Source organism: Panthera tigris, chromosome D3 (genome assembly GCF_018350195.1).
Source record: "Panthera tigris isolate Pti1 chromosome D3, P.tigris_Pti1_mat1.1, whole genome shotgun sequence".
Lineage (NCBI taxonomy): Eukaryota > Metazoa > Chordata > Mammalia > Carnivora > Felidae > Panthera > Panthera tigris.
Window position 1 is genome coordinate 9112500 of NC_056671.1, and position 25787 is coordinate 9138286.

Sequence of the window (25787 nt, forward strand, 5' to 3'; positions counted from 1 at the left end):
TGTTCCCACCGGCAAGGGCTCCCACTTCTCCACCTGCTCACCAGCTCTTGTCTGTCTTTTTGCTTGTAACCATCCTAGTGGGAAGAAGTATCTCATATGGTTTTGATTTGCATTTCCCTGTTGGCCAATGATGCTGAGCATTTTCTTCATGTGCTTACTAGCCATTTCTAATGCTTCTGACTGATCCTTTTCAAACAGCCTTCCAGAAAGGTTATACCCATTTATCTTCTCATTGCCAGAGGTGCCAACACTGGTTATTATTTTTAAAACCTTTGCCAACTTCTAGAGGGGAAGTTGTTATCTTGTCCTTTCTGATTACCGTGGAACTGACCATTTCTTTGTTTGTTTGGTTTTATTTTGTTTTTAGTTTAAATTTTTTTTTTTTAACATTTATTTATTATTGAGAGACACAGAGAGACAGAGCAGGAGCATGGGAGGGGCAGAGAAGAGAGGGAGACACAGAATCGAAAGCAGGCTCCAGGCTCTGAGCTGTCAGCACAGAGCCCAACGGGGGGGCTCGAACTCACAAGCCACGAGATCATGACCTGAGTCGAAGTCAGATGCTTAACCGACTGAGCCACCCAGGCGCCCCTGACCACTCCTCTTTCTAAAAACCATTGAGCTATAAGTCACATGACATCTATGTTAAAGTGCAGTCCATTGGTTTGCACACACCATCACCACTAATATCAGAACGTCTCCATCATCCTAGAAAGAAACTGTACCTATTTAGCAGTCAGTCTCAGTTCCTGTCCTCACCCTCCCTAGCCCCTGGCAACCACTAGTCTCCTTTGTGTCCTATGGATTTTGAGCTGTTTCTCTTACATTTCTTGGTCATATACATTTTTCTGTGGCTTACAAGCCATTTACAGCAATGTCTGCCTTTTTCTTATTGATTTGCAAGAACTTTTTACGTGGATATTAGCTGTCTCATGTTGCAAATATTTCCCTGGTTTGCCATTTGACTTTTGAATTTCAATCCTCAGGTTCTTCATCTCTGGAGGTTTTTAAGTCTACAGGGATCTTTTCCCTTACAGCCTTGTTCTTTGTCTTTTCTGCTTAAGGGGCTTCCCACCCTGAATCAGATAAATACTTGGGTTCTCTTCCAGTTTTGTCTTGGTTTTCTTTTTCACTTTTAATTATTTAATCCATCTGGTTTTTATTCTTTGTGGCTGGTGTGATTTCCTGTTGTTTTTCGGTGTCTGGGAGATGCTGCGTGTGAAGGCGTATCACATAGAAAGCACTCACTGAACGCTGGCTAGGGGTAATGCCACCAGGCCCTGTCCCGCCACGCTCACAAGGGTGGGGGTGGGGTGGGGGGAGCTCCCAGCGTGGTGGCGGCTGCAGCTGTGACCCGGCCGGCTTCTGGCTCCCGCCCTTGTTTCCGGCAGCTCCTGGGCTCGGAGCCCTCCTGGCGCCCCAGAGGCCCTCGCTTTCACCTCTCCTGAATCATCATTCTTAGAAGGCGGGCGGTGGGTCTCGCTGGGTGACCGGTGTCGAGCGCCCCTCTCCTCCGGTGTGCTCCTCCCCCCGGGCCCACGGCAGAGGCTGCCTCTTAACCACGGCTTTCCCCCCCCAGCCGGCATGGCGGACACGGGGCTCTGGCTGCGGCTGAAGCCCGTGTCACCGGGATGAGGGGCTTCGCCCGACTGCTCTGACGTCACAGCAGGGCAGGCGGCTGCGGCCACCTCATCTAAGCCCCGGGGAGGGGGCCGGCCAGCTCCAGGACCCCTGGCCCCATGACACCTGCAGTGATCACCTGCAGCCTCCAGTGGGCCCATCAGCTTTCTTCGGGGGCTCGTCCCCACAGTCTGCAGAGCACGCCCTCCGGGGCAGCAGGAAGGCCCAGCTGGTCAGTGTCTACTTTGATGGCACACCTGGACACGTGATGTGACCTCTTGAAGCTATGGCTTCCCCTTCCGTCTTGACCACAGCCCGGCACTCAAGGCTTGGGGTGTCCCTGGGGACCGAGGTGGAGCAAGCAGCACTGTGAGGGCAGGGCGCGGCCCGGGGCAAGGTTTGGATGGGGACCGAGTGCATGGGCCTTGGGGCTCTGAGCCCATATGGGGGCAGGGAGGATTCCTGGCGAGGACTCTGGGAGCAGGATGTGGTTGCTCAAGGTGTGGGCTCATGGCAGCTGGTCTGCAGCGGTGGGGGGGGGGGGGGGGGGAGGGGGGGGGATGGGAAGGGGTCTGGCTGGTCCCCAATGACCCCGCTCAGGACCGGTCTCTGGGCCTGCTGAGTGCTCCCAGACTGAGATGCCACTTCCGTCTGCAAGAATGTTCCAGGCCACCCGGGACATAAGTTGAATTGATTGAAGCTGGTTGCCAAGCAGCCTGTGACGTCCACCGACTCTTCACAGTGGCTCAGCTCCAGGGTATGGACAGTTGTTTATCCTAATCTGCCACCCTGAGAGCCAAGGGTTTTGGCTAGGATGGTGCCCTATGTGGAGGGCACAACTTGAGTACAGGTGTGGAAGGGAGAAAGCCCGGAGGTGTCAGCATGTAGCCCAGCTACTAAGGGTGGGGGGCCCTGGCTCCCTCCATTCCCATCCCTGCAAGGCCCTGTCCCAGGTGGTGTCGGGTGTGGTGACTTTTGTTGACCTTAACGGGGGGGGGGGGGGGGGGGCAGGGGGGCGGGGCAAGATCAGCTGATCAAGGTGCCGACGGTTTCACTTGTTCACTTACACCCACGAGCCGGTGCAGGGCACGCGGAACTTCCAAGGGTGGTTCCTCTTAAGCCATGCCCCCCCTAAGCTTGGGTGTGGCCCCCCATGGGCCGACCTCGCAGTCGAAGTTCATCCGTGCTTGGCCACTCTTCGGGAACCAGGGCGCCCACGTCTCACTGGAGGGGATCCAGTGAGTGTCAGGGGGATCCCAGACCGGTTCTGTGCGTCGGGGGTGCTGCCTCCCTCTGTATGGGATCTCCATGTCTGGGTGTTTGTCTCTGTCACGGGAGGTTGCTCTAGCATCTGAGAGGAGCTTTGTGTCCCTGTCATTGTGATTCTGTGTAAGGGGTTGTCTCCATCTCTCTCAGAGGGGGCTCTGTGACTTGTCACTGTGAATCTGGCATGTGGGGGGGACCCTTATGGGGTTGAAGGGGAACTCATTCCAGGTGGGGCTTTAGACAGGCCCCCAGCTCCTATCTCAGCATCGTTGGCCAATTATCCACACTATAGGGGCTCCTTAGGGCCTGTGAGGGTCTCGGAGTGGGGGAAGGGGAGGGCAGGTGATGGGGACTCTGTTCTTATAAACAGGGTTCTTACATTTGAGAGTCTTGTGTCACCAGAGCCTTTCTGGGGCTCGGGGGGGGGGGGTTGGTGTCTCTGTTTCTGGCACTGGGGCAGGGATCCTGCTTGCCAGGTAAGGGGGGACGCTGACTTGATCCATGTGGCTTTCCAGAAGCTTCTCCCATCCCTTTCCTGTTTCTCCTGAGAGAGGGCATAAGGCACAGGGGGCAGACCAAGTCGGGCAATCTGGCTCAGTGAACTGGGTGAGTCTGGGGGACTCCTGTGTACTCAGGCCACAAGCAGGGCCACTTACAGAAGCCCCGGTGGGTGGGTTCCATTTTCACCCCCATTTTACAGATGAGGAAGCAAAAACACAGGAAAGTGATTTATCCTGGTTCGCCAGAGAAGTGGCTGAAGCAGGCATGGGAATGCCTGTGTGTGGGGGGGTGGGGGGGGTTGGGGCCCAAGGAAGGAAGTGACCTTCCAACATTTGTTCAGCCCCTGGAACTGGCTCATTGCCTTCAGTTTGCCCCCAAAGGAGCCAGGGAACAAGGGGTGTGAGATAACTCACCACACCCCACATGTGCCTCCGCGCCCCCGCATCTGAGGGCTGGGGCCCCAGGTGCCCACCCAGCTACTCAAGTCCCTCATCTGACAAACCCACTCCAAGCCCCTCCTCTGGGTCAGACCCGGTGCTGGGCCCCAGCTCAGAACAAGGTTTGGTGCCCTGTCCCCACCCCCAGAGGAACTCCCAGTCAGATGGTGGGGGCAGCTGCCTCATCAGGAAGTCATGGCCAGGCCTGATAAGACCCGTGCTGAGGGAGAGGCACAGGAATCGCACTAACCACGACTTAGTGACCAGAGAAAGTTCCTTGGAGGAGGGGAGGCTTTCTCTGCCGAGGCCACAGTTTGGATCAGGCATCGTGTTGCACATGCAGAGGGAGAACACAGGGGCTGGGAAGAACCGTCTGGATGGAGGTGGGCTCTGGGGCTAGACAGACAAGGGTCTGAGCCCCAGCTCTACACAGCTCCTCCTGAGGTCAGGGTCAAGTTCATCTTGCCCCTCAGGCCCTCCACTTCTCCATCTGTAACTGGGGGGTTACAGTGCTGAGGTGGGGTGTCGCGTCTTCCTTTCGGCCAGTCCTCTGCCCCTGCCAGCTGCAGCCCTGGGAGGCCCGGCTCCTGTCCCCAACTGTCTGCGTGTCCTCCAACCTCACTGCCTTGAAGTACCCGTCACTCCTGCACAGCCCCCCGGTTCCCAGCACTCAGCGATCCCTGGCAAATAAAAGGCCAGTGAGGAGTACTTGTGGGAAAGAAACTGAGCACCTACATTCTGCCTCACTGTGCTCGGTGCTGGGGATGCTGCGTGAACAAAACCAAGTCCCCACGGAGCCTGTTTCACAGGTTGACAAATGCAGGGAAGGAAGGAAAGGGGGCTGTGTGGTTGTGACCGTGTATTTAAACACCGTGGTCAGGAAGGGGCTTCCTGAGGTGGCAGTAAGGTTTGTGGGCCCATGGGGGACTGTCTCTCAGAGGAAGCAGCAGGTGCAGTGTGCTTGGTACACGTAAGGTACACGTAAGAACGGTCACAGCCAGGGCGGCACTAGGACAGGACAATACATAAGGTTGGGAAAGTCACAAGGACTAGGTGGTGCAGGGCCTTGTAGGCAATGGTGAGGACTTGGGCCCCTCATCCTCTAGCAGGGCGCCCCGTGTGCACCTCCTCTGCCCCCAGCATTGGCCATTCTGTCTCTATGGGATGGACAGAGCCCAGTGCCTGGGAAGGAGGGACGGAGAGGGGAGGCGGGCGTGGCCTTCCCACCCAGCACTCCTCTCAGGCGCCAGCGGGTTTCAGATCCACCTCAGGCTCCTGTTAAAATGCAGACCTCAGGTTTCTTTCCAGAGGTCACAGGCCAGCTGGCTGTAATGCACCCTTTGCGTCATGACCAGTAGCCCTGGGAGGTTTTCTTAGCCTTGGCACTGCCTTTGTGAAGTGGCGGACGGGACACCAGCCTCACGGGTGGCCAGAGGAGCACAGAAGGCCCGCATCACTGTTCCTCATGCAGACTGATGGCCCAGAGCTGGGTGGCAAGGGTCTTCTCATGAGAGTATCACCATACCTAATGTTAAGGATTATCCTTTACAATGACCTTCCTACTGCCGTTCTTCAGTATGATGCTCTTTTCTGTGAAACTGGGAAAAAAATTTCAATGGCGGTGGCTTATTAATTAGTCCAGAGGCCACTGGTGGACAGCCTGGGCCCTAAGGCCTGGCACATAATACGTGCTCACTAAAGGCTGGGGGGGGGGGGAGGCTGCCAGCATCATTTCTAGCCACAGCCAACTCCCCTGCCATCTTACGGATTTGGCTGTACCTTCTGGCCTCAGAGTGTTGGCTCTTGCTATTCTCTTAGCCTCCGATGCCTTTCCTTCCACCTTCCCCACTCTGTGGTGTTCAGCAAACATCTACAGCCACCCATTCTGTGCCCTGCTGAAGACAAAGATGGAAAAGGAGAGAGACCCTCCTGAGCTCACAGTGTGTAAGTGGGGAGACAGCTGTGTGAGCCAAATGCAGGCAGACACGGGGAGTAACCAGGAGGAAAGCTTCCTCAGGGAGGGGCCTTTTTGCTTCTGAGCAGATTGAATCTTTCTAAGGCCTGTGCGCATCCCTCAGGACCCTTCCCTACCCAGTGGGAGCATCTCTGCACACATTCTATCACCAGATTCTCATGGGAGATTAGTGGCATTGTTAGGTCTTACAAGTGTGAGGACAGGCTGGACAGGTACCATCTGTCCACAGAGAACAAGGCAGAGTTGAGATTCAGGGCCAAGACTAATTCCCAAGCCCTAGGATGAGAAGGTTGCTAGCTTCTGAGCAGGACACTGGGTGGCTGAAGTCAGGGGAACACTTGGGTTCAACAGATTTCTCGGTGCTGGCACCGCTCAGAGCCTTAAGTGGACTGTGCATGGGATTCTCCATGCACAAGAGGCTGCCCTCTCTTGGAGATCCCTCTTTGCATTGGCTGCCAGGTAGCTCAGAGATCTGTAAAAAGTGGAACTGTGTGTTCTAGCAGTTGTCTCCTTCCCAGTTGAGACCCCTGTAACCAGACTTAAAATTGGGTGGGGGGGGGGGGTGGGGAGGAATAAAACTGGGCCTTTTCTTTTTTTGGTATTTAGACTGGTGTTTTGATACCTATCAATAAGACTCAAATGAACATTTTTCCACAGTGATGTCTCATCCTTTGTTCATCTAGGCAACACCCACTCAGGCTCTGGGCAGGAAGTGGGTGGGGGGCGGCCCAGCCATCTCTGACCAGGATCTGGAATTTGCTCTGAGTCTTTTAAGTTTTCAAGCCCTTATCCAAGACCACCTCCCATCCTCCCTCTTCCTGGGAGGTAAATGTCCCCACGTTACTAAGGAGGAAGCTGAGCTGTGGTTAGTGCCATGCCCAAGATTCCAGAGGGACTAAGTGGAGCCAGGACTTGTCTAGCCACCTCGAGCTGAGCTCCAGGCCACTGAGATGCTGCCTAGAGGGCACCAGTGCTGTGGCACAAGTACAAGGCTTGGACCTAGATCTTCCTGTCCCGTTGCTGTCCTCTGTAGGAGAGGGGTGAGGGCCCTCAGTACTGGGAGAGCGAGAGGAGCCTGCCAGGGGACTGGTGTCGTCTGATGGATTCCAGATGGTGGGATGCCTCTCCTCAAGGCTTGCACTGGATGGAAGCTTCTCCAGTGGCCAGGTAGGATGCAGTAGATGGGATGAGGCCATTGTGAGGGCTTGTACTGCCCACACCACTGGGCCCTCCATGCCAGACTCTTTGCTACTTGGCTGTGAGTTAGGTGCTGTCTCCCCTTGCACCTTCCCGTGGAGGGGGAGTTTAAGCGCTGTGCTGGCCCAGCTGGCAGGTATGTTTCTGTCAAGGTATTCAGCGTGAACTCCCTGGAACTTCTGATCTTGCCATTTGCACATCTCTGCCTTAGAACAAGCCCAAACTGACCCCCAAGGCCTCAAGAGTGCATGGAGACTTCTGGGGCACTGCTGTAACTACCTCAATGTGTGACACAAGTTCCATCAGCCTCCGTAGGTGCCCCCCCCCCCCCCGGGGCCTTTGTGATGAGGCCTCCTGGTGCCTGGGAGCTCAGCTATGCGCTCTTTGTAGCTGAGGGGAGGCCATGTTGTTTCTGTGGCCCTTCACTGCTTCCCCCGCCTGTCTGTCTGGGTCCTTACCCTCTCCTTCATGTTGGTACCTGTCTCCTCTACTATAGTAGAAATTCTGTGTGAGTCAGGGACTGTGTAGTTCATTCCTGCTGAGAATGGGGGTACTGGCACCTGCAGTTCAGAGGGGGCTTGGGCCAGACCCTCTGCTGGGGTCTTGAACGAATGAATGGTGACAGGCCTCATTCAGGGCAGTTGTGGGAACACGGCAGAGTGGGGTACAGCCTGTTACCTTGGAAGACTCTAGAAGGGCCCAGCAGTGCTGGTATCCCCTGCCCCTTAGCACGGCAGGTCATGGGACAGTTTCCAGTGACAGTGTGAGGGAAAACAAGGCCTAGGGAGATAGGAAAGGTGTGGTTCCAATTGTCACTCCCAATCTGTCTAGGCAGATTTGAGCCCAAAAGTCCCACCAGTGCGGGCAAGGAAGCTCCTGGGTCAGTGGGAGTCGGGGAGGACAGGTAAACCCATACTGGTTGAGGCAAAAACGTCCATCGTACCCTCTAAAAGTCCAGGAGATGACAAACCTAGAGCCAGAATGGTGCAGCCTCATAGAAGCACTTGGAACTTTCTGCCTTGTTTTAGTGTCCACTGAACAGACCAATTGTCCTCTGAGGGCTTACCTGCCCTCTGGCTCATTTATGTTCTTCATCTTTTAAAACAAACTCAGAGGTACTGGAGCAGCTCACTGTATTATCTGCATAATCACACTGAAATACATTTTATTTTAATACAAATTACATCCTCTTTTTCCTTTATCTTCATCAGGGCACTTACATAGGTAGGTCAGGTTACATATCAATTTCATTGCAGGATGGTAAGGAGCAGGTTACAAAGAGGTTCTGTAAGGTTGAAAGAATGCCAGGTGTTATCTCCAGGTCCTGGGCCCCTTGGAGGGGAAGGTGTAGTCCTGTAACACTATAACACTACAGGCTTTATCCACCTTGGGCGACCTCAGACCCCAGTCTAGAAATCTAACAGCTCTTTATCAGGCCATTTTTTTCGCTTCCAATAGCTCCCCCAGTCGCCACACCTACCAACTGTGCGAGAAGAGAGCTACTATTAAGTATCTCTGCTTTACGGGGGTGCCTGAGTGGCTCAGTCTGTGAAGCGTCCTACTCTTGATTTTGGCTCTTCATGATCTCACGGTTCATGAGACTGAGCTCCGTGTCAGGCTCTGCTCTTGACAGCATGGAGCCTGCTTGAGATTCTCTCTCCGCCTCCCCCACTTGCATGCCTCAAAATAAAAACTTAAGTCTAAGTATCTCTGCTTTACAGATGACAAAACTGGGGCGCCTGGGTGGCTCAGTCGGTTAAGTGTCCAGCTGCAGCCCAGGTCACGATCTCACAGTTCGTGAGTTTGAGCCCCACGTCAGGCTCGGTGCTGACAGCTCAGTGTCTCCCTCACTCTCTGCCCCTCCCTGGCTCGTGCTCTCTCAAAAATAAACACCAAACAACAGCTGCCTGTCCAGGGTTATACAAGAGGAGGCAAGGACAGGACTGAACAGTAACACCTAGAAGGATAAGGCAAGTATAAAGCCTAGATACAATCAGCTGTAGAAATGCCAGCCTTATGGTGGGGACAGTGTCAGAGCTGATCTGTAGCTTTGCCTTTGAGCTTCCTAGCGGCCAAGGCACAGAAAGAAATAGGTTATTCCCCTGGAGTCACAGTGGCCATTGGAAAGCTGCCAGCTTTGTGAATACTGGGAGCTGGAACTTACTCCCCAGTGGTGGGGGTGGGGCTATGTTGTGTTGACATGCGACTGCTTGTACCACAGTAGCTGGAGCGGTGCAGCCATTTCAATCAAACTAACGCTTGGGTAGCTGCTAACACAGCCCCAGGGTTTGGGCTCAGCGCTCCATCCCGGTTCTGTCTCATCACACTACTCAACCAGAAAGGCAGCCACTGGTCCTTCTGCATAGGACTAGTGCTCCCAAGTCCTGCTCTGGGGCCATCCAGCTAGGGCTGTGGCCACAGGCCGGGTTTATTCTGCCCCATGCTCTCTCACTCGCCTCCAGCCTGGGCAGAGCCTCTGGCCTCTCCCCACCTCCAGACAGCACAATTTGATACATCAGCGCTGGGGTTCAGATCCTGGCTCTGCCCCTAGCTCTGTGGCTCCAAGCACGACAACTGGGCTGGCTGAGGCAGCTCTCCCACGGGCTGCCTGAGAAGAGTCAGGAAGAACCCATGTCATCATAGCCAGTGGGCAGATGGGAGCCAGCATCTGTGCAGCCAGGGCTGGCTGTGGGTGAGGAGGGGGAATCCTCTCTTTACCACTGCCTGCCAGGTCAGCAGTTCCTCAGCTGCTGGGGAGAGTGCTGGCATGAAGGCCCCACATTCAGAGTGAAACCAGTGGCTTTGCTGGTTAATCTCAGCATTCACCCTGGGGCCAAGGCCCAGAGCAGAACCGAAAGGGAGACTAGGCCTGTTCCCCTCTTGGCCTGGCCTACTTCCTCCCAGTGATCCTGAGGGCCCAGAGCCAGTGGGGAGGCTTGGGGGCCAAGCAGAGCCAACTGCAAAAGGAGAAGGAAGGAAATAGCCTTGTACCTTACCCATTTTACAGAAGGGAAATAGAGGCTGTAAGAGGCTGGCTGTGAAAGCTGCCAGTCCTGCACACTCTGGCACGCCCAGGGACCATTTAGGTACTGCACAAGACTCCTGTGTTCCCCACATGTCATGGGCTCCCATCCCAGGCTGAGGAATTGGGGTGTGGGGGAAAACTTGAAAGATAAAAACACCCTGGCTGGCACTGGTCGCTTAGGGCTGGGATCGACTGAGCTTGCTCCCTCCTCCGTAACATCAGTCTGACGATGCAGTCCACTGCGGGTAAGCGTCAGGGGCTCGGCTCCTAGCGCTGTCACTCCCCCCAGACTGCTGGCGGTGGGCCTGCATTGGGAAAGAGCCCCAGTCTGGCCAATCCTCTCCTGCCGGGCTGCTCCTTGCCTCCTTGTTCACCAGCGCTCCAGTGGGTGGGCAAAGGCTGAAGGCAGGTGGCCTGGCCCTAAGGATACCATCCTTCCATCGGAGACTCCTGGTGCCTGCGTGTCTGAAGCAGCCACACGCACGGCTGTGGGTATGGGCTCTTGCCCTGCTTTTTGAAAAGGTAACTTCTGCCTGAGATGCGGAGGTCGGATTCCCCTCAAAGCCACAGCACCAAAAACTAGCCTTTGGGCCTGCCTCGTTTCCGTCTCTCTGCCTCTGCCCCATGCTGGCTTGCTCAGCCTGGTCACCTGGATGTCTCCTGGCCCCGGGGGAAGAGAAGTAGTACTGGAGGCAGGGCCCCAGTTGGGTTTTCCCATCAATTCCCCCATCATCTCTGCCTTCTTCCTTCGTTCTCATCTGCTTTTGGGCTGTGCTGGGAGCAGCCATTGATCATCTCGTGACCCTGGAAAAACAATCTCATCAGTCTGATCACAAAGGGAAGAGGAGGAGATGCTGGCTCCCTGGAAACAGGCATCTGCCAAGGTCAGCTCCTGCCAGGTTGAGTCAGAAAAGGTGCTCTTGGTGGCAAAGCAGTAGGGGACCACCTCCCACGCACTCTGAATCCCTGTGTATGCTGGAGGTCATGGGAGCCTCCTGGGCCCAAGGTTTTGGGTCAGTTTCCAGCTGGTTGTAACTGGGGCCAGATTAGGCTTTGCCTCTTTAGGCATGTTGGCAGAGGCCCCAAGAGCCTGTGGCTAAGCTACTCTGCCACCCCTCCCCTGGCCCCCACACCCTGTAGCCAAACCCACCCTTCCTTATCCTCAGATTTGAAGGCAGGCAGTTGTGGGAGTTTGAGGTTCTAGGCTGTATGCTGTGGACAGAGGTTAAAACCGATCTACCCTCTTTCAGCCAAATGACTTCACCTCCAAGAAATTGTGTTTCTTGTCTTTAAGATGTGGTGACATCATGGGTTTCCTATGGCTGATGTTTGGTCAGAAGCCTGCACTAATGGGGAATTGACGCGGGGCAGAGGGGAGAAGCTAAAGGCAGGATGATCACCCAAGCCCCTGGCAGTCAGCACCACACAGGGAAATGTGACTTGGATCGGATGTCCTCGTGTCCACTCTCCAGGTCTGTTTTGACGTGACCTGGCTGGGCTCGGGGCTCTTTGTTCCACCAGTGGAAGGGGAGACAGATGTCAGCAGGCAAACACACGTCACAGCTGGAGTGTCCACAGGTTCAAGTCACGAGGGCGTTGGCCCTCATCGCACTTTGGTTTCTGTAGGTCGCAGTGTTTAGGGGGTGAAGTCAGTGTTTAAGAAGCTATGGGAGAAGGGCCCTCGGCAGGCTTCTGCAAACCAGGATGCTAGGCCTTTCCCCAGGCCTGGCATCATGAGTGCTCACTTGGCAAGCTAATCCCCCGGGAAGACCGCAGGAACACACAGAGGCCTGGGTGGGTGAAGGGCCGTGAGGGACAAACCTCAAGTGTCCGCCTTGGTCTCCTACCTAGAGTTCAAAGCCCAAGCTACAGGCAACCTGCTCCAATATCCAGGAGGTCCGGCGATGCACACGCCTCGAGATGCCGGACAACCTCTACACCTTTGTCCTGAAGGTGAGTGACAGCTTTCCACACCCAGTGGGGGGTCATACATACACACACCTGAGGCACCCACACGCTCGCTGCTTTCCTCCCTACCAGGTGAAGGACCGGACCGACATCATCTTCGAGGTGGAGGACGAGCAGCAGCTGAATTCCTGGATGGCTGAGCTCCGGGAGTGCACAGGCCAAGGGTGAGGCCCCAGAACATAGGGCCCTACTCCTGGCACAGCCTTTCCTGCTCCCCCGATCTACCCAGATCCTAACCTCAGCCTCTTCAGCAGGCTGGAGAGCACAGACCCAGAGACGCATATTCCCTCAGCCCTAGAGCCTGGCACGTCCAACTCTCCGGGGGGGAGCACAGATTCCCTGAACCAAGGTGAGTGGGTCTAGGCCTCTGTCCTCCATCTAAGTCAGAACCAGCTTTAGCCCAGGACCTCAGGCACCCACAGGGGGCCATCATCCCCCATCTTGTCTACCAGGTGCTTCTCCTGGGGGGTTGCTGGACCCAACCTGTCAGAAAACAGATCACTTCCTGTCCTGCTACCCCTGGTTCCATGGCCCCATCTCCCGAGTGAAGGCAGCTCAGCTGGTTCAGCTGCAGGGTCCAGATGCTCATGGAGTGTTCCTGGTGCGGCAGAGTGAGACCCGGCGCGGAGAGTACGTGCTCACGTTCAACTTCCAAGGCATAGCCAAGGTATGGGGCACGGCAGGCGGGCTGGTCCCCCTGCCCCCAGGTTGAAGGCCTGCAGCGGCCAGTGCCTGAGCCTACTGTACTCGCCCCCTGTAGCACCTGCGCCTGTCGCTGACCGAGCGGGGCCAGTGCCGAGTGCAGCACCTCCACTTCCCCTCTGTCGTGGACATGCTCCACCACTTCCAGCGCTCGCCCATCCCGCTTGAGTGCGGTGCTGCCTGTGACGTCCGCCTGTCCAGCTACGTGGTAGTCGTCTCCCAGCCACCAGGTGTGACCCTTGATAAAGGGGGTGGGCGGCAGAGGGTAAACGCTCGCTGCGAACCCAGAGCCACAGCGATGGTTTTGTGTTCTTTCAACATTTAGCCCCTCTGTCACATTAAGACTGACAGCGCCGGTCTCTCTCTTGGTCACTTGTCCCCCAGGTTCCTCCAGCACTGTCCTGTTCCCTTTCTCCCTCGCTCACTGGGATTCGGAGCTGGGCCTTCCCCATCTCAGTTCTTCTGGCTGTCCACGGGGGCTGGGCCCGGAGGGTCTCCCAGGCCGATCCTCTCCCCCAGAGCAGATATTCCACCTGGTGCCTTCACCCGAGGAACTGGCCAACAGCCTGCGGCACCTGGAGCCTGAAGCCACCAGTCGAGCCCGGGACTCAGACTACGAAATGGACTCCTCCTCCCGGAGCCATCTACGGGCCATAGACAATCAGTACACGCCTCTCTGACGGGCGGCGAGGAACCCTAGGCCTCACACGTGCCCCCGAGGAGCACAAGCAAGCGGAGATGTGAACTTGTGAATGTAACCTTCTTTCCTTCCTTCCAGAGAGAGATTTAAGGGACACTGTTAACTGCTCATTCCAGTTTGGATGTGACCCTTCTATTAGGCCTGTTGAAGGGCCTCCTATAAGTTTTATCCATCCATCACCTGGCTTTCTCCTTATTGTTTACAGATGTAGTTCTTGTTCGCAGAGGCCGCGAGCTCCCACCCTGGGTCCCTAGGACCAGTCCCCATCCCTCTTATAGGAGGTGGTGGGGTGAGGGCCAGATCTGGCAGGCTGAACCTTGGTTCTCTTTTTCACTGACACTGTCACAGCTGATGACAGACTTTCGGGGGGGTGGGAGGGTCGTCAGGAAGCCCAAAACACTAACAAGCCCTGGATTCACCTACGGTTTACCCATTGTGGCCTCGGTCCACGTGGAGGCCTGCCACTCCCTGTGCCGTAGGTGAACACATCAATCCTGCTCCGACTCAGCTTCGGGACAAAGCTCAAGGTTAAAATGATTTTAAACACTTTACCTCAGATTAACTTTTCAAAGGATTCAGGTTTCAAAACTAAACCATTGCTTATTTTGTTGCACTCTTTAATACTCATGCGATTTTGCAAGTCTGAGACAGCTATGCAAACCCTACTTGACTTGTTCCCGGTCTGAGCCAGCATGCCTGGCTTCTGTGTCTTTTGCATCCTCAGGACAGTCACCTGCTGCTGAGTAGCCACTGTCCTTCCTAAACGTGGAGAAGTGAAGTACGTCACCCTTTCAGGGAAATTCAGGCAACTACTGAAACAGGGTGGCAAGGAGGAATTCTACCCTGGTGCCTTAACGAACAAAAAAACTGGATTCTGGTTTACAGTAGCTTTATGGTTAAACCAGTTTACCCAAGGGGTGATAAGGGGCGAGGGAGGAGCAAGCAAAAAGGGAGGAAGGGCTCCTGGCCCCTTTCTTCTAAAAAATCCTTCACCACCAGGGCTGGCTCGGACCCCCCGCGCCCCCCCCCCCCAAGCATCTAATGGCTGGCTCATAAACTATCCTGAAAGGTTTTAGGCTTGTTCTTGAGTCAAAATGGGAACTAGGAAATCTGGTGCCACAACTAGTGAGAAATTCCTTTAACAGCCCACACTCAGTGTTCCGTTCCAGCTGCTCGCTCTTCATTTGAGGAGGAATGTGTGTGCGTACACACTCGGGCGCACATCTCCAACAGCTGGGGGGTGGGGTCCTGCAGTTAAATCTCCATCTATACTTGCTTTTCACCAGGGATAGAATTCACAGGGGGGCTGGCTCCTCCCAGAACTTTCAGGCGGAGGCTCAGAAACAAGGGGGCAGTGACAGAGTGGAGCCAGCTGCTCTGGGTGCCAGCAGAGCCATTTGACACAGTCACCAGGCTGGCTTCTAGGAAACTGAGAGTTTAGCACAACTTAACATTTATAGACACATCACTCAGAAACTAAATTTAAACCCTGGCCTACGACTAACTACTGCCTGCCTTATCTGGGGTGAGGGTTTGGTTTGCTCCCTCCAGCCATTCTCTGTTCTCCCAGAGGTCAGACTTCTATTAAAAAAAAAAAATGACGGGGGGGGGGGGGGGGAGGAAGCAGTCCCCTCTTCACCACTTTAAAAACCAATGCTCCAGAGTGTTTTCACAGATTGCAAAGCAGATCCATTCCTGATCCAAATCGGTGGTCTTTTTCTAAGGACACTTTTCTTTCCTTTTCTACACAAGGCAGGTTTCTCTAAGTAATGAATGCTAAGTGAGGTGTGATCCAGAAAAGTAAGCACTGTTCCTATTTCTCTTTTAAAAGAGAAAGCTCATTCTAGAAAGTCAATGCTGACAAGTCACTGGTACAGATTTTCCCCTTGTCTGCACAGGAAAGGGGCCAAGTAGCCAACAACCCAAGTTTTTCCCCTCCCTGTAGCCAGAAGTGTAAACATCTGGGATGTGACCTCTTTAAGGCAGGGGCACTCACTCCTTAGCTTCTCACCATACAATTCTCAGGTTAATGCCAGGAGGCAAGCCAGGCACAGCCAACCAGCAGCTCTGAGCCACTGGCTACAAAGGACAAGATCAGACTCCGTGACAGATAATTGGGAGTCACCCACCTCCAGATTCGGTGTAAAGTGTTCAAGGAAAACGTTTCCTTTTTAAACATGTCTGAGTTGCCAGGACAGCTCAAATACCTCCTGAAAAAAAAGCCCCCTCATGGCCTGGGAAGAAGTGACACTGAGCCAATGCCTTTACTTTCTGCTAGAGCAGGTTCAGCTCGAGGGAAAGGCTCCCTGGGCTTGATGCCTTCACAGCCAATGAGGCAATGTCCCCGCCAGCCCATCGTGGTCACAGCATATCCCACCACCCTCCTCCTCCTGGCCCCAGTGTGACCGCTGCTGGCAGCAAGGAACCAACAGCCCCTACCGGGAGCCCAGGCTCTGAGTGCCAAAAGGACGGTAAGCATCATGACCCTCCAGTTATCTCCAATTACAAACAACAAGGATAGCCTGACTGCTCCCAGCACCATCACTTCATTCTTCCGTCTTGAATCAACTTTTACAAACTAATAGTCACCAGCACCAAAGAATTAAGTCAACTAACCTGCCTTGAATTTTAGACCAGCAATCCATATGGCTTTATCTGGTATAAATCTTCTGCCTTTGATCATTTCTGGACCGTGTAGGAAAAAGGAATAGCAATCATTAAAATCTTAGGCCAGAGAACACTATTTTTACATAACAGTTTCTTTAACCTAAAATCAAGGCCTTGAACTCTTCCCTAAGTGTTGCCTGGGATTCCTTCATGCTTTTAATTCAGGGCTACGTCTCTTATCGCACATGTCATGTGAGCTCCAACATCTCCCACAGGCTAGAGGAACTTGATAGTATAGTATCCACTGCCTCTTAACAAGGACACATCTGACATCCAGCGTTTGCTTGGAATAAGCAGCACATTGTAATGACAACAGAGTAAATGGATCCATTCTGTATCATCATAGGCAGAAAGTATTTGGCAAATTTTTATGTATTGTTTATGTACTGTACAAGTAACTTATTCTTGAATAATGCAGATTTTGCTATAATGTACAAACTGCTACACAGGAATTAAAAAAAGTTTTCAGAATCTTGATTTGTTGCCACAATATTTAAAGCTCTATTATAACAGGACTGTGGTCTCTGCAAGATCCTTGCTCTGCTCAACTACTTGCTTTTCCCTTTGTCCTCCTCCCACAAATTTGGAACATTAGCAAATGCTTGTGAATCTACAGCGATAAGGTACTTTGTGCATCACTGCTTTTCAGCTCTCGGGATTTATCAGTTTCTTTTTAAGCAGTGTCTCCTGCCCTCTACTGGTAAAAGATGGGTGAATCAGGAAGACTTGTGACTAACAACACTCATTTGGGTTCAGGAGATATTAAAAAGGAAGCTTACAGAACCAGCGTCAGGCTGAGGATGTGGGATCTCAGTGCTGCCCAGCTCTGGCCAGCCTTCCTCCTTCTGGAGCGGACCTTTATCCACCAAAGAGAATGTCTCAGTCTTGTCTTTTTCTAGAGATACCTTGAACCAGAACTAAAGGTGAAGAAGAAAAGTCATTTGACAACTAACCTTCCAGGATTTAAGAAAGTACACTCAGCCCTCCTGCCTTGATATGAAGTATCCTATAACAGAAACATCTTAAGCTTGTACAAACACACACTAACTTGGTATCAGTTTTTAAAACTTTTTTTATTTTTTAATTTTTTTTAAGTTTTTATTTTATATTATCTACAAAGTAAAAGTTTTTTCCCTTAACTTAAAAGTTGAACCACTGTAGACAGTGATCACTTCATCAAACTTGATTTATAAATAATAACCCGTCATTTTGACGGTAAGAATTTACTGAACCTTTGTCAAGTTTAGTAAAAGGGCGTTCCAAGTCTTGATTTTTTTTTTTTTTTTTTTTTTTTTTTTTTTAGCAGTAATAGCAGCAAGAATCAACTCTTGTTACTTCTTTTGCTAGCTGATGTGTTCATGACTTTCGAGGGTCATTAAAAAATAAATAACTTCCAGTTTCAGCAAGCAGAGCTGGGGTACTCGCGGGACTCTGAAACAGCATATGGAATTATGGAACAGCCCACAAGTTCCTAAATGCCTCTACTCGGTCCAAATATCTTCCACTGCAAGTGAACTGTTAGCATTCCTATTGGATGTTACAAGAAATCAACATATATTTTTTAAAAACAAAATAAATGAAATTCTAGTTTTCTGTGCTTCCAGTTGGTAGAAGCAGTAGAAGGGAGGAGGGAATTTGGCCTTTCGGTTCCTCCAGGGCAGCCTTACAACTGCTGTTGGTGGTGGGCTTGTACTGTAAAAAAGAAAAGTGAATATTTAAACAGGAAACTGGCAACACCACACATTAGCCTAGTGTCTCTGCAGCACACGACTGTAAACTATCCTCGTGCTACCTGAACAGGACTCAAAATTTAATCCACTCTTCCCCCTCCCATCTGCACCAAAAGGGGAAGGGGCAGGTGGGTGGGTAGAAACAAACCAGTCAGATGGAAACCACTTCAGATAAAACTCCCAGAAGACTTGTTGCTCACGGGGTAGGAAAAAAAGGCCTTAACATACCCCCTCCCCAAATACCAGCCAAGCACCAGTATTGCTTTCAAAGTAACAGGTTAGACTGTGAAATATTGCCATGGCAGCCATCAAGTATTAGAGCACAATCACGGGGCATTCTCTCCCTGTCAGGGCATAGGCTGGAGCTAATGCTACACTCAAAACCGATCCACACACAGCACACTTTCTCATCAGTAGTATTCTCCAGAGCTACAATCAAACTCTGCCATGGTGGTAACCACCCCCGTCAGACTGGGGAGGGGGAGACTAAGGAAGGAAAACGCTGCCCTGTCCAGCCTCTTTAACAAGGAAGGCCAACTGAGTCCTAAGCATGCGTCAGCCACACAGAATGCTGCTGCTGCTTCTCATCAAGCCAAATCCTGTATACCATCAGAACACACACAGACTCAGCTCCTGGAAGCCTCGGGCCCTGACACTGAACTGATCGTCACAGTCCCTCCTGTGCACGCTCTGGCGGGTCTTGCTAGTTCTCAAATGCGGGGCTTGAAGCGCTGGCCCTGCCTGCCATTCGACCTGTGCGAGCAGAATGCTTTGGGGTGCCCGGCGGCCCCTGCACACACACGCCTCACCTGAAGGGTGCGTCATATAGGGGAAATGCGCTGTTGTCGAGACTGGAATGGGCTGTAGTGCACTTTGAGCGAGGGCGGCCTGGGGACCGCCGGGTGGCTGTGTCGTCATTAGCATCATTGGCGCATGGGCAGTTGGATGAGAAGGAACCATTCCTGACTGTACATGAGCCTGAAACAGAGAGCTCTTTTACGCATACAGGCAACATCTCCAGCTTAAACAACATGTCAACTGTGTTCCTTTCATTGGGCTGGTGGGGCAGGAAAGGCCGACAGGGGGGCCCTCAGGGCCCTTTTCTCTGAGGACATGCCCTAGTGGCTCATCAAGTGACCTACTGACATGCTTCACCCTTCAGCGGGTCCAGGGAGGCTGAGGGAGCAGGCGCCTAGTGAGCCTGAGTAAAAATAAGGGCTGCAACATCCTGGCCTGCAACATTTCTGATTGCTGGATTCTATGTATGTGGGGCAAGGTCATCACAAAGCTCAGACATCTGATCCAAGGGCAGCTTTCTCAACTTAATAGGAGGTGAGATGCAATGATGCTTCAGAATCTGGCTTCCAAGTGGGACCTGAAGTAGTTTAAAGACAACCTCCCTTTTAAATAGGAAAGCAGATAATAAGAGTAATCCATGGATTACTTAGCCCTCTCCTTGTCTGTCCCTCCCCTCTGCTTCCTGCCGGCACACCAGTACATCTCCGTGAAGAGTGAGTCAGGGCAGCGAAAGACGAGATGCTCAGGCCCCTTACTATAAGGGACGTGCTGACCGAGCAGGAGGAGGAGGCTGCAGTAAATGGCGCCAGTGAAACGGGGAGGAGTAAAGTGAAATTATCTGGGCCAGACCTGTGTCCCGAAACTAAGTTATATGATAACGAGTGCAACCTGGTTTCACTGTCAAGTTGGAAAGGTTTCAGCCAGCCCAAATCACTGGATCCCAGCTCGGGGCGGGGGGAGTGGGAGTGCTGGGGGGGGGGGGGGGGAACTTGGCAGGGCCAGGAAGAGCCCTCCTTTCCTGCCTCCCATACTGTGCACTGTTCTAGACCACAATAAGCCTTGAATGAAATGCTCTTTTTACTCTTACATATTCAAATGGGCCCATGGCAGATCTGAACTTCCCCAAAGGGGTTAACCTTTTTCTCTTTCAGCACAAAAAACACAAAAGTGAGGTTTTAGGAACCCCAACTTACATGTAAATTCACATACCTACTTAGCCACCAGCCTCTGCTAGCCATCTACAGGACCCCAGCTCTCATGAAGCTCCTAATTCAGCCAAACCATGCTGGCCCACATCTGACCAAACTGGCTCCCCTCCCCACTATCAAAAGCAAATCATCCACTGCAGTGCGCCATACTACAGAACCCTCACTTGTGCAGAGGACGCCCAAACTTCCCAGAGCTGTCGAACTCTAGTTACAAGGTCGCATTCTGAGATTGAGCTCCAACTGAGTCACATCTTCAGCCCCCAGCACACCAGAGCCTCAGTGGTGCACTATCCAACATGAAATGGAGTTCAGTGAGGCAGTCTAGCTTAGACCTCCCCAAGAGAGTTCTGTTATGAAAGCGGCAAAAAAAGACATCAAATACAGCCAATTCACTCTGAACAGCTCCAGGGAGGGCCTCAAGGACAGCATTAGAGCCCAACTTCAGTGAAGCTCCTTATTAAGATAATCCAACTTGGCCCTTGATTGCACTGGACTTTTCTCAGCAGCTGATACAGCCAGCAACCATTGAGATGGCAAACCATACCCTTCAACCATTAGAGGCTTACACTGGAGGTGAGCTCCAAAGTGGCTCCCAGGCTGCTCTTTAAGAAAAGTGGGACACCTGAGTGCTTCCGACTTCTAGTTACACTGCACCAATGTAACAAGGCCAAGCCTTTTCAAGAAGTACAACATATGGTCAAAGTGGGTGTACCGACAGGCAAGGAAAACAAATGGAGAGATTTCTCCGAAACTCGTGTGACTAACATTCAAGCTGACAGGCCCAGGGTTGTCACCTTGGAGAGCTGAGAATTTGTGAAGGCCCACCCTCCCTGCCAGACTTCTCGTGTGTGTGTGTGTGTGTGTGTGTGTGTGTGTGTGTGTAAAAAAGAGAGAGAGAGAGAGAGAGACAGGGAGAGAGAGGGAGGGAAGGAGAAAAGAAGAGGAAGAATATATATATATATATATCAAATATATATATAATATATATATCATATACATAATGTGTACATACATAGCAGTGAAGCTATATAAACATAGCAAAGCAGACACAAGAAGGACTGGGTTGCATTCCAAAGTCAGAGATATTTTTAAGGTCTCAGATGGGAAACATTAAAGGACTGACCGATCAGCAACTTCACTGATCCCATTACAAAACCACACGAACATTCATTTAGGGCCAGATCACATGTATTTGAGCAGGAAAAGGGAGACAGGCAAATGGCATCACACACAGGGTTTCCTAGCTTGCAGAGCATCTGGCTCCTTGCTGCTTATCTGATAACCTTCATATTCTACTTGGTCTTCAGAGAAAGTTGGCTAAAGCTGGTTTACCTGAGGTACATGGGCCATGTGGGGAGGATTGGTGTATGCCGGCTGAACATGAGAAGGATGAATCGTAAAGACGGTCTGTTGTGCTGTTGGGAAACTATTCTGTGGCGACTGCGTATTGGAGGCAGGGGTCATGGAAGGTGGGGTTGGTGCGAGCCCCGCGTGGTAAATGGCTGACTGCTGCTGTGGACTGGCCAGATGGAGCGCCTGGGCGGCCTGGTGCTGATGGTGCTGCAAAGCCACAAGAAAGAACTGAGAAAACCACTTCTTGAATGAAAAGCAGTTAAGGTCACACACAAAGCTGAACTCTGCATATGAAAGCAGGCTCCACTGGGTCCATCCAAGATGAGGGGCAGTGGAAAGGACCAGAGAATGTGCAGGGTAGTAGGAGCATGGCTGGGGCGGGGCGGGGGGGGGGGGGGGGGGGGCACCTCTGGTTCAGAGACACTCCTTTCTGGGCTTTCTGGGCGCAAGCCCTTATAGCCCTCAGCCAAGCAGAGGTAAAACAATACCACTGCCCCAGGGAACTGAAAGATATCAAAGAGATCCTTAACTGCTCCCTTAACAAACACCACTGCAGAAGCTAACAGGAAAAAAACTCATTGTATAATCATCAGTAATGAAGTTAAAAAAAAAAAAAAAAAAAGCCCCAAGCATATTCCTTATGTGATGTTAAATTAGATTTTTCAATCAATATTTCCAGAACTTACCCAATCACCTTATTCTCAGTATGTATCTTAACAGGACTTAACAGTAACAACAACAAAAAGCAAATCCCAGGAGCACAGCCTGCAGAGCTGTAGGCTGGCTCCAGGAGGCAGAGCTGCGGGGTGTTTTGATCACGTGGTACCGAGCATTCTGCCCCGCACTGCACAGAACGCTCAGTAAACAAAACGAGGACACAATTCTACAAGACCTCGGAGTCTCTCCTTACCTGAACCGGACTGGGTGCAGGATGACTTCCACCATGTTGGCTTTGCTGCTGTCCGGTGGGGGTAGCTGAAGGCTGAGGATGTGGAGTATGTGGGTGCAGGGTAGCATTAGGGTGCGCATACTGCTGAGCAAGGGAGCCAGTGGAAACTGAAGTGGAAGAAAAAGGGTGTGTACGGTCGACATCTAGGACAGTCTCCACTGCTCCCCTAAGCCTCATCAGTTGAGCTTTCATGATACTCAGGGTCTAACTTATGCTCTTTACCAAACTATTTTACTCCATTTAAATCATCCATTTTCTTGAAAAAATAAGTGTGAAGTTATTTCTTAACAATCAGACTAGCATTTATATAACCCAGCTGTATACATTTTATGAAAATCTAATTAGTGTAAATTTACTCTTAAAACAGTCACTAGGTTCTCCTGAAAAAGCAACTTAAAAGCATAGGCAGAAATCATTCTCTCTCTCTCTTTTACACACACACACACACACACACACACACACACACACACACTCACTCTCTCTCTCTCTCTCTCTCTCTCTCTCTCTCTCTCTCTCTTTAGCTCAAGGCCATCATCTGGCTAACCTCACCATGCTACTGCCCTGGAGTGGGCACAGTGTCCCTAGGCACTGACTGTATTGGGGCTGGGAGAAAGGGCTGGATAAGGTATGCGGCAAGGTCAGGGCTCTATTTTCAGGGCCAAATGACCACAGTCTCTCCCAGCTGATCACAGAAGTCACTCAGTTTATTCCCTGGGCCCTCCTTGCTCAAGAATCTCTCACCTTTGCTTTAAAAAATCTAGTAAATGGAATTACCTAAACTATGTGGAAAAATGAACTCCCTTCAAAGCATCCCAGTCTTTAGAAAGATTCTTACTAGTTAGAGTAACTTCAAAGAAAATATGGCAGGCCACTTTAAGTAAAAATGTGTTCATTAAAGATAACCCAAAGCCAATCCTTTATGAATCTCAGCAAGGACCATACCTTGATACAAAACAGGGAGATTAGGCATAAATTCATTTGTGCACGTATTCCTAAAACACCAATGTGAGAACCAAAATCACAGTAAGACTAATTCACTGCTTCCAGTGACTACTGACAACACACTGATATAAATCTAACCATGAATGGCGGTGAGCTGCTAAGTGTTCTCAAGATACATCCCCAGCAACAGGGGACTTCCAGACTTCTTCTCAAAGTCATCCTAAAATCCCTGAGAAGCTAAGCCCATTCACAGAAACAATTCCCAAATAGCTCCCTCATGTACCTCATACACACAGACATACAGGGGACTGACAGGGACAAACAAGCACTGATTTGAGATCAAGCACCCTAACTCTGGCAGTCTAAGAGGCATGACGGCCAAGAGTCACTAGCATAGGTGGCACCGGGCATGTCCCATGGAAACGTTATGCTAGGTTTAGGCACATGAAGCAATTCTGCAGTGCTTGACACTGTAGGGCCAAAGGCCACCAACATGCTGGCCTAACTGGTTATCTCCCCAACTGTGTGTGTGTGTGTGTGTGTGTGTGTGTGTGTGTGTGTGTGTGTGTGTGTGTGTATTTTAAAAGTAGGCTCTACACCCAACATGGGGTCTGAAATCACAATCCCAAGATCAAGAGTTGCATGCTCTACCTACTGAACCAGCCAGGTGCCCTATATATATGCACCTTTTAAAAGAGGGAAGGGCGAGGCAAACAGCCAGTGCTAGGATCACCTGTGCATCCACTGCCAACACCAGAGTGGGCATTAATGAATATTCATGAATGCCCAGATTAAACGAAACACTTTGGTTTACACACTGAAAACATTTCCCTAATTATGAGAGTTAATACACACTGGAATATATTAATAAGGAAAATTGTGGCAAGATACTCTCTGGGTGTTTCTAGGAAGTCAGTGCCTGTCTTCTGGGAGTTGGGAAGAATGATGTGCTGATTTCCTTAACTCCACGGTCCCACAAGTCAATAAAAGTCAGTTAGTGTCTTTCTTCTAAATCATTTGCTTATTAGAAGGCCATTTTCCACTATCACATTCACTAGGTTAACTTTCAGAACCCCTCAAAGTGTCTAGACATTGACTTGGTCTAAAAGACTTGACATAAATTTTGAACCGGACTCTACTCCTGCAAAAATCTTACACTCATTTTTCAAATGTATTTTTAAATAACTAAAATAGCCACATGTAGCTAGTGGCTGCTGATTAGACAGCACAATTTATAGCATACTTTCATCATAGAAAGTTCTACTGGATAGTGACGTCTAAAATCATTCACATTCCTTTTCTTCCATCCTTCCTCCCTCTTTTCTTTCTTCGTTTCTTTTCCTTTTTTTTTTTTTTTAAAGTAATCTCCACCCCCAACATGGGGCTCCAACTTATGACCCAGAGATCAAGAGTAGCATGCTCCATAGCCTGAGCCAGCCAGGCACCCCTCGTGTTCCTTATTTTCAAACTACTAGCATTAAAATCCTCCACACACCCCAAGCTTCTGAAATGTTTCATTTGTAACAATACTAAATCTATCCGGGGGAAGCAATTCCTGAATCCCATATTCTATTTATGAGGTTTCATAAAGAGAGAGAGTACAGAATCTCAGGGTTTCTATTTTTTAAGCTTTATTTATTCAAGAAATGTTTGTAGTCTTAATGACTTTCTAAGCAAAATTTTAAGGAACTAAAAACAATAAATAAATTCTAGCTGCGTGCTGTCTTACTAATTTTCCCACATAGAAACAGGACCTCATTAAGAGAATAATTATGTCTTTACGTCTCGTAATGCAGTAATTCATCAATTTAAAAGGGTTAAAATCTTGAAATTATTTGGAAAAAATTAAAGATGAAATATGTCTTATTGTGCATTTTTAAAAGGAATCTCTGCGAGAGTACTTTACCAACAGTGAAAGGCTTTAGAGTATTATAATTTATAGCTCCTTTGCACCGACAGCACAAATACTTCAAGTAACCCAAACTGCGTGCATCTATACAGGTTTTGTTTAAAACACCCAACCTTTCCCTACCTAAGCACCAGCAAACTAGAATGCATCATAAGAAAAATCAAGGACATGTAAATATGCTTCATTAGCTGCAAATAAAACTTTTAAAAGTTTAATTAGAAATATTTTCCTCTGTTTATCTCCTTGCTTAAAAGATATCTGCTAACCAGTACCTCATCCAGGAACTCTTTTCCCATATTACATAGGAAAACTGGGTAGGTGACTGGGAAAAATGTGAAATCGATACTTTAATTCAATCTTTATGACAACAAAAATATGGTCTGGTTCCTCAAAAGGCCAGTTATGAAGGAGACAAAGAAAGACGGGATAGGAGGGACATTAAAAGGCTGACGGGGGAAAAGGTGGAAGGGAAGAGAGAGCCAAGAGAAAGGAATCAAGATAGAATAAAACTGTAGAAGAAATCTACTGGAATCAGAGAAGGGAGAAGTGGAGAGTGAAGAACAGTAAATGCTGGGCTTTACAGAGCTAAGTCAAGCATTTAACTGCTTTTATTATCCATGCTTGCTAATTTAGCTGAGGAGTCCAAAAGGTAAAAATAAATGTTCTTCAAAACTCTGATTTACCTATTCATCAAACTTCTATTTATAAAAATTGAGTTGCCTTCATGAAATCTGGATTAATGCAGGCTAATCAAAGAAGTATTGCTTTTTTTGGGTCAGACCTGGTCCAAAAGTTCCTCACTCATTGTGTTCCTTGATACAAATGTTTACAACTCTAAAT

The 25787-nt window shown here is 50.6% G+C and overlaps 2 protein-coding genes across 9 annotated transcripts in view; one reads left to right on the forward strand and one right to left on the reverse strand.

The window, feature by feature from the left end:
• Window positions 1–13570, forward strand: part of SH2B3 (SH2B adaptor protein 3) — a 35192-nt gene extending 21622 nt beyond the window's left edge. Inside the window, exons 3-8 of one of the 2 annotated variants that reach the window (XM_042961881.1) lie at window positions 11873–11974; window positions 12062–12153; window positions 12241–12338; window positions 12442–12656; window positions 12750–12921; window positions 13076–13570. In XM_042961881.1, coding sequence (XP_042817815.1) covers window positions 11873–11974; window positions 12062–12153; window positions 12241–12338; window positions 12442–12656; window positions 12750–12921; window positions 13076–13371 — 975 coding nt within the window. In that variant the 3' untranslated portion in view covers window positions 13372–13570. The remainder of the gene's footprint in view (window positions 1–11872; window positions 11975–12061; window positions 12154–12240; window positions 12339–12441; window positions 12657–12749; window positions 12922–13075) is intronic. The other variant, XM_042961882.1, reaches the window with a different exon arrangement.
• The window catches only part of ATXN2 (ataxin 2), a 126006-nt gene continuing 108351 nt past the window's right edge, over window positions 8133–25787 (reverse strand). For 5 of the 7 annotated variants that reach the window (XM_042961875.1, XM_042961873.1, XM_042961877.1 and 2 more), the window contains 5 exons: window positions 22058–22203; window positions 21127–21354; window positions 18598–18766; window positions 16838–17750; window positions 15425–16076 (listed from right to left, as the gene is read on the reverse strand). In XM_042961875.1, coding sequence (XP_042817809.1) covers window positions 17722–17750; window positions 18598–18766; window positions 21127–21354; window positions 22058–22203 — 572 coding nt within the window. In that variant the 3' untranslated portion in view covers window positions 15425–16076; window positions 16838–17721. Of the gene's footprint in view, window positions 8282–15424; window positions 16077–16837; window positions 17751–18597; window positions 18767–21126; window positions 21355–22057; window positions 22204–25787 lie in introns of those variants that run through there. The other 2 variants (XM_042961874.1, XM_042961878.1) reach the window with 2 other exon arrangements.